At 36.7% G+C, this 8,400-nt stretch overlaps 1 protein-coding gene across 8 annotated transcripts; it reads right to left on the reverse strand.

Moving 5' to 3' along the window:
- Positions 1-319: 319 nt before the first annotated feature.
- Positions 320-5,112, reverse strand: LOC124842137 (protein MAIN-LIKE 2). 8 transcript variants are annotated; one of them, XM_088091918.1, is made up of 8 exons: positions 4,979-5,112; positions 3,551-3,723; positions 2,981-3,100; positions 2,217-2,861; positions 1,928-2,095; positions 1,454-1,843; positions 1,056-1,379; positions 320-968 (listed from the first exon to the last, which is right to left on the reverse strand). In XM_088091918.1, the coding sequence occupies exons 3-8, from the start codon at positions 3,086-3,088 to the stop codon at positions 423-425; spliced, it is 2,181 nt and encodes a 726-aa protein (XP_087948044.1). In that variant the 5' UTR covers positions 3,089-3,100; positions 3,551-3,723; positions 4,979-5,112; the 3' UTR covers positions 320-422. The 8 variants fall into 8 exon arrangements, with proteins under 8 accessions (XP_087948044.1, XP_087948041.1, XP_087948042.1 ...); XM_088091915.1 differs by having other exon boundaries at positions 320-1,379; positions 2,981-3,096; XM_088091916.1 differs by having other exon boundaries at positions 320-1,358.
- Positions 5,113-8,400: the final 3,288 nt, after the last annotated feature.

An 8,400-nucleotide genomic window follows, 5' to 3' on the forward strand; every position in this document is an offset into this window, starting at 1 on the left:
ACTAAATTCTAAATTGACTTTAACACAAGAGAACTTTTCATAAGTACCTCGACCAATGTTAAGGAGGAACTTATTTTATATTTTAACGAGGAAAACGGGAAAATTGATATACACTACTGATACTGCATAATCACACTAATCCCATTTTATCTTCCCATGGCACTAAACTATGGTTAAGATTAATATAAAGTACAGCTTTACCATATCTACTGCTTGCATGGTCATATTTTCTTCTACGGTATTGATGATGCCTTGGGAATTAAGTTGCATTTTATGCACATTAATTCACAAAAGCATAGGAGGAAGTGCAAGCTATGCATCAAAAAATGAATATAAATAATTATACAAGGCACGATATAACACCTTCAAATTGAGTCTGCCTAAAAAATTTTGCTTCTCTACAATATTGTAAGGTATGTACCCTATACAGCAACACTACAATCACCATTCTGTGGAATATCCTCATGAGTTTCAATAGAAGAATGTTGAGACACTTCCATTGCTGCTTTGGCAGATGAAAGTTCACTTTCAGGGTTAATATGCGAAAGCTTAGAATTAACAAGATTGTCAGTTGGATTGCTTTGTAGTTGATTGACCAAACTTGAGTCACCAAGTTGGGAGTGATCGAATTGGGCAGCAGCATCATGAAGCGTATCATCAATATCATCATGACTAACATCACAAAGTTGTGAATTATCAATCACCATATTATGAGAAGGTTGCACAATGTGAATTTCATTGGCTGCATTCAGCTCCTCAATGTTTTCCTCACCAGTCACGTGATTAAGCTCTTGCTTTATTTCTTCACCAGCTCTGTGCTTTAGTTCTTCATGGCTAAATTCGGCAGCTACATCATCTGGCTCTTCATTATTTTCTTCACCTGCAGTATACCCTAGCTCTGATTCATCAACATCAATGTGTGTATCACAGAGCTGCATGTTTTCGCCATCAGCATCTGCATGAATCAACTGGACAACGCTGACTGTATTGTCTACAGAACATAATTGTGCATGATCCAGCTCTCTTTCAATGTGACTTAGATGTAACTGGCTAACCTCAATAGCAGTGCCATAATACTGAGGTTGTTCATCCTCACTAACGGTGGTATAATGAACCACACCATCCTTTCGCATTCGTTTCCCAGCTCCTCCTTTTCTTCTAACCCTCTCCTTTCCTCTGACCCTTTTACCTAGTTCAACTTGTGGGCTCCCTGAAGCCATTACTGGACCACCAATTTGGTCTCTCAAACATTCATGTGCAATATATCTTATCCTTGATATTGATTCAATTTGCTGTGGATCTAACCCTTTTGTTGAAAAGGTATCTGCTATGTGAGCAATATCCCTCAGACCAGCATTCTGCATACATTCGTTTATTTTCTTTAAAAAGCATTTCAAACTTAATCCATTATTGCTATAAGATATAAAAACAAATTCATGAAACATATCCTTACCGTTCTCTGGAACTCAGTTGACAGAGAAATAGGCCTGCCGATGAACTTGCGAGTAATTCTCAGATACCACTCCATGTACTCACTTTCATCTACACCCTCATCCCCATCAACAATATGCACTTGACGGTCCATCCACTCGTTAAGCTCGGATTCCATTTTCCCTGACAAATCAACACCACCATCAACTCCTCTACTCTTCCTCTCCCACCGCTCCACATCATCCGGAATTGATTGAAGCATGCCATATTGCCTTAAGCATCGGTTTGGAAGATGTCTTTCTGCCTTGTCAAAGCATATCAGCATTGTCTTTGACCTCCCAAGAATTAAAGTGCTTTTGATATGTTCTGGAATTACCATGCTGTCCATGTTTCGATATGGGAGCCACTCCACCTGTACATTTACATTGGTTCAACTAGATTCTACTTTTAACATAGTCAAAAAGTATTAAACATGCAAAATGAAAATAAGACTTACGTCACATGGCTTTAGGGAATCCAGAGCCTTCCGGTAGAAAACTACATCACGATTTGCAGTTGGGCCACTTTGTTTTCCTTTCCATCTAAGCACAAAGGGAAATCGATCATGCATCAGCTCAAGATTGAGCTTTGGTCGTCCAATGTTTAGGTGAAAGTAACTCCAACACTACAAATACACAATAAACTATTAACACTTGAGAAAAAGTAAAATTGAGGTTTGAAGGGAAATGAAGATAAGGGTGAAAGAGAGAAGTTAAAAAGAAGTGAAACTCACATATATAAATTACCTGAAGTAGTGTTAAACAGCCACTAATGGTACTTTGAGTTTTTAGTGAGGCATTGCCCAGTGCTCTGTACAAGAAAGCCAACGCTGCAGCACCCCAGGCATATTGCCCACATCTAGCAAAATTCTCAAATAATGGCAAATACATTACAGGGACTTTGTTCCCTGTAGTTGTGGAGAATATGGTGCTACCAACGAGATAGAGAAGATATGCACGAGTATGTTGCTCAATCACTTCAATTGGAGCATCTTCAGGACAACGAGAGAAGAACTCTTTCAACCAACTTAGCTTCACCATTCCACCACTTGTGTAACCAGATTCTGGTGATCTACCAAGATACTTTTCACAAACAGAACTGCATGCTGTATAGGTAATACCAATTACAGGTTCACCATCAATAGCCAGCCCAAGCAAGAGTGCAACATCTTTAAGGGTTACTGTCATTTCACCAACATTCAAGTGAAATGTGTTTGTTTCTCTTCTCCACCTTTCAACTAGAGCAGAGATAAGTGGATTGTCTAGACTAATAGCTGGGATTGATCTTAGGTATCCAAATCCAGCCTTCTCTACCATTTCAACCTGTTTATGAGTAAGGGTCCACTGGTCAAGCTTAGAGGTATGCTCATGACATCTGAGGGCACCACGCTCCTGTTAATACATAAATGAGAGAAAAACTATATAAATAATCAAGATATAGACAAGATTTTTTAGAAAACCAAAATCAAAAAAAGATGAGGCAGAGAGGCTTCTCAACTAGCAAACAGCACCTGTCCATCCCAAACTGCTGTAGAGACATGCTTATCTTGGTCATACAGAACCGAACCATCAATTGGACCTGGATTAGTTGTATAAGGGTCCCCTGCTCCAACTTCCATTACAATGACTAACTACAAACATCCAAGAAAGAAGTGAAATAAGAGCATGGTCTTCAAAATTTCTTAATTTATTTAATAAAAGAAATTTTACACAAGAGAAATGCAAGGGCTGGAAAAGTGCAAATTCTTCAACACAAAAATGGACAAAAGAAGATAAAATTCATCAGTACATCAAAGGAAAAAAGCCTACTACAAATCCTAAGGATTATTATCTTGAAACACATCCAAAATTCCAAATTATTAGGGGAAAACCCCAAAGCAAAATATTTTCATAACTCAATACACTGGAATAATCAAAAGGATGTCCAAGAATGAAACCTGACAGAAGTCAGCACCTATCAACTCAATTAAGTAATGACCTCACAAATGATATGTGTGTGTGTGTGTGTGTGTGTGTGTGTGTGTGTGTATATATATATATATATATATATATATATATATATATATGAGAACTTTCCTTACCAGGAATTGAAGGATTTATATTGCAGATTTTAGGGATTGATCATTCCTGTTATCTAAAGCAAGTAATAGATACACCTCAACTTTGTCTGCCATCTATTCTTGCTTCATTGAGTTACAAAGTTCCATTTCCTTGTATGAACAGCATTTTGAGGAAAAGTTGCCAAAGAAAAAATCTGACAAAACACAACATTCATGCAGTTAGTGAAATACCACAAAACAAAATATCAACACAGCATGCGATATTTGACAAAACACCACATTGATGCTGTTGGTGATATTTGACAATATTAACTTGTTAGTGATATACAACACGTGATATATTACAACAAACAGGAAGTCCGGGGATGATCTAACAGATTCAAAACATAAGGGAAACGTACAGTCATCTAACAGATTCGAAACTTGCTCTGTTTATTTTAAGCCCAATAGAGTGACACCTAAAATAGCAAGAATTCAATATAACGATCACTTAAAGAAAAATAGCCGTCAAGTCCACAAAAAAACATAAAAATTAAAATCCCACACCAAGAGTTACACAAGTTAAGATCATTTTACTTTCATTGGAACCACAGAGGAGGCAACGTCCTTGTTCAAGAAGAAAACAATAAGCAAGTTCTTAAAAAAACTTCAACCTCTCTGGGTCCCACTCAAAAAGTAAAGACAGAAATCTAATTTATTTTCTCCTCAGTTCATCCAAACCCAGTATCCTCAACCACATTAAGAATATTTATTGAACTTAATACCAGCTTTCAATTCAAAAACAATCCCCATCCCCACATTACCTCTCAACTGCTACTCCAGAATTTCAAAAATTTCATTTTTCTATCGTCTCATTCCAACCTCCTGAACCAAACAAACACCACAATTCCTCCTTGAACCTTAACTTCCAGAAAACACAAGACACAACCTATTCCACTCAAAACAAAACACAGCACATTCGTCCACAAGGCTCAACCTCAAGAAAACTCAACAAAAAACCCTTCCCATTCCACAACACTCAACATAATCACTCCATAAACACTTCAAGAATCAGCTCCACGAATCAATCGCATTACAGGCACCATCCTTTTTTTTTCCTCAAAAACAAAAAACCCCACAATCCCGAATTGCTACTCAACACCAGAAACACAGAGCAAACAGTGAATCACGCAAAAGCAACCACACCCCACGAAAAAGATGAAAACTTTGGGCGAATTGAAAACAGGGGTCCAACTGGGACATCACAAAAAAAACACCTACAGAGAAGAAGTGCTGGGACCCCACACGAATTTGGGAGCCCAGAGAGAGAAAGACGAGAGGGGAGAGGCAGAGGAAGAAGGAGAGAAGAGATCTGCATGGCTTAAGTTTTCCTTGGGATTGCATTGAGTTTGGAATATTAATAAAAGGAAAAAAATAAAAACAATGAAAAGTGAAGAGAGAGAGGCTCACAGTGAATGGAGGAGAACACGATACGACTTCCACCGTCGTCGTCGCTTGATTTAGCACTTAGCACAGGTTTGTGTAATTGTTTGAGGGCAACAACACACAAAAAGGGTGTGTGTTGAATTTCAAAAGGGGCTTCCTATGGGTTCCCGTGGTCCAATTCAACCATGAGTTTCTTAAATTCCTAGAAAATTTTGGGCTTTAAAATCATGATATTGCAATTGCTAAACCTACCACTAAATTGCTACATGTAACCTTTTCTTGTTGAGAAAATAAATCATGCATTGACAATCTACAACCGTGTTACATCATCTAAAAACAAACTATTTTGCATGATAAGTTTGTTGAATTTAATAATATTTAGAATCCTATTGAGTGATTTTGAATTAAACAAAAGACTGTACAAAACTAATGAGTCAACTTTTTTTCCTTTTTTTTATTTTTTATTATCCAACAATACCCAAAAGACAACACAGTTACCATTTAATAATCTACGTTTCGATACAATCATAGTACACACACAACTTAATCATCATCAACACCCACTTCATTCACAGATAGAGCTTACCTCCACGTTACATCCTCTTTGGACGAAGACAACCTCCTAAGACCATGTTAGGAGAAAAAGGGAACAATGTCCACACCTTTGCTCTCAATTGTGCTTCACTCGACCTTTGACGCACCACTATTATGGCCTACAAAATGCATTGGACAAACATGGCATCAGGACAATGCCCTTTTGCGAAGTGGCAGAACGAGACACTTACCAATTCTATGAAGGATCCTCTAGAAATGGCTTTGCCTTTGCATGTGAGGGAAGGAGATGAACGCTCTGCTAATAGCCCTGATCAAACCCTGGAACAAGAACCTTGTGAATGCCTTTGGTCGAATGAGGTCACGATGGTCAGCCTCTGCAACAACAACATGAAGCACCACCAATAAAGGGTTTGTGAATGCCTGCACGAACAATGGAGAGGGCGTCTGTGAATGAAAGCTAATATTCTACGGTTCGAAGCAACCAATTTGGGGGAATGAAAATGCGAAAGTTGAGGGAGGATTTTGTGGCTCGAAGAATGAAAGTGGAGGAAGGGTTCTCTAGCTCGAAGAATGAAAGTGGAGGAAGGGTTCTCTAGCTCGAAGAATGAAAGTGTGAGGAGGGAAACCTAAGTTTTGGGGTTTATTAATCGAGCAACTTACCGATGACCATATATCCGCCGGTAAGTAAATTCACTATGTCATTACCGATGACTTTATTCGTCGGTAAAGACAATCATAGTGCTCGTCAGAAATTTCGTCGATAATTCATTTTACCGACAGCCTAAGATCCGTCGGTATTATTTCGCCGATAATTTAACCTTTTATTATAGTGGTTCTGGTGATTATTTTATGTCAAGGAAAATAAACTCATAAGGGGTGATGCAAGGTGATCCTTCACGTAAGAAGGACATTATGGTTTCACTAATTTGATTTGTTATTGGTCCATTGAAAACATCTTAGACGAAGATCTTTACAGGAACAAGGTTAGTGGTGTCACTCTTTTTGCATTATGTTCTATCTCATGTTCAAAATCATTGAACTTTATTTTCTTGGTGTAATGTTACCTTACGTAAACTATTTTAATGTTTATTTTAACACACACTCACCAAAGGTCTGACATGTTGTTCTTTTTGTTGGTGTGACTTTTTCACTTGTCAAATAAGTGTCTTTGCATGGCTCTTCAAGTTATGCATAGGTTGATTTTAGTTGTCCTTAGAGAAGATTCCACAAACGTTTCAGTCCACATATCATTACCTTGAATCTTATATGTACCCTTTGTTGGAAGAAACTCGAGCACAACTATGCTCAAGTATGGAGATGACACACCAAGCTTATGCAGAGCTTATTGGTCTAAAGAAAGCAAAATCATCTCAAAATAAATTTTTTAAGTTGAAAATTAATTGTTGGAAAAATAGGTTTACTCATTCTGGAGAATCATACAACACATACTTGGTGATGTTTTAATATTGTCTAATTACAAATCAGAAGCTATAAAATACCTCCACTAAATTGGAAGGATGTGGATTTTCGAGTCTCTAAGGACAACAAAAGACAGAGATGATGACAATTTCATGTTAAAACTTAAGGCATCAAAAGAATTTGACCCTACAAAATGGAGGAACAAACCTTTATTTCTCATTTTCCTGATAAATATAATTTCTAATAAAAGAATTTAAGCTGCCGTTCATATGCCTTGTAATTTTAAGATACTCATGCAGATCTTATGCACCAAGGTCGTAAGAATTTTAATTTTTTGTTTTCAATATGTTTTTATTCTTAAAAATATGAAGTCTATTTATGTTAGTATTCATTTATTAAGAATAATATATATTTTTATTCCTCATGAAAAGGAAGTATAACTTTTATGGACAAAATGTGAATAAAATTTCAATAAGAAAAATTATAATCTTAATTGTTGAAAAATGTTTAGATTTAAATTTTACATAGTGTTAAGATATGAATTTAAGGCTAACAATATTTTTTAATCAAACGTGGGACTTCCAACAATATTCTTAAAACATTTTCTTAAAATGTTATTATGTGTAAAATGGTAGGTTGGAACATAGAACTGATGAATGGATGATTCAAAACAGGACGAGGAATGTGGTAATTGTAGCTCACAAGCCAATGCTTTAAGTGATGACATATAATATCAACTATTATTATCAGAGCTTAATATTGTTGGGTCTATCGAGGAGGAGATTCACTAGGAAGATACAAACACCAATGACATATGAGTCCAACCATATAGGGGATTGTCACCATTTTCTACCCAAAACCGTAAGCTAATGAGTTAATGAATCTTTCACCTTTATATAGTACTCTACTTTCTCATTTCTATCTAATATGAGACTTGGACTCACACTTGGATTCCCAACAAATCTCCCCCTCAAGGGTGAGTCCCTTCTACATTGGTACACTCCTCCTCCAACGGAAACATTACCAACCAACAACAACCACGATATAGGGACCATTATACTCATCTGAGTCGATCACCATGACGAACCATCAGCTCTAATACCATTATTGGGTCTATTGAGGAGGAAGTTTGTAAGACCCTAGGAAAATGTGGTAATTAGGGAGTAATGTGGTTATGAGACTTGGACATTATTATTGGTAATTGTTGTTGGATTATTCGATGTTTTTTTACAATTATAATTATTATGTTATTATTTAATGTTATTATTGATTAAGTAGAACACATGGTTGGTATGTTGTTATCATAATGATTTGTGTGGTGTGTTGTTACCAATATGATGTGTTAGATTGATGGTAGAAGGGTGATTTGAGATTTAATAGGTGTGAGCCAAATTTTAGAAAGAGAGTTAAAGTAAACTTTTGGGTTTAATCTGTATTTTTGGCACACAAGGGCAAAAGAGTCTTATACCCTC

This window comes from Vigna umbellata, chromosome 5 (genome assembly GCF_029865625.1).
Source record: "Vigna umbellata cultivar VRB3 chromosome 5, Vumbellata_1.0, whole genome shotgun sequence".
Taxonomy (NCBI): domain Eukaryota; kingdom Viridiplantae; phylum Streptophyta; class Magnoliopsida; order Fabales; family Fabaceae; genus Vigna; species Vigna umbellata.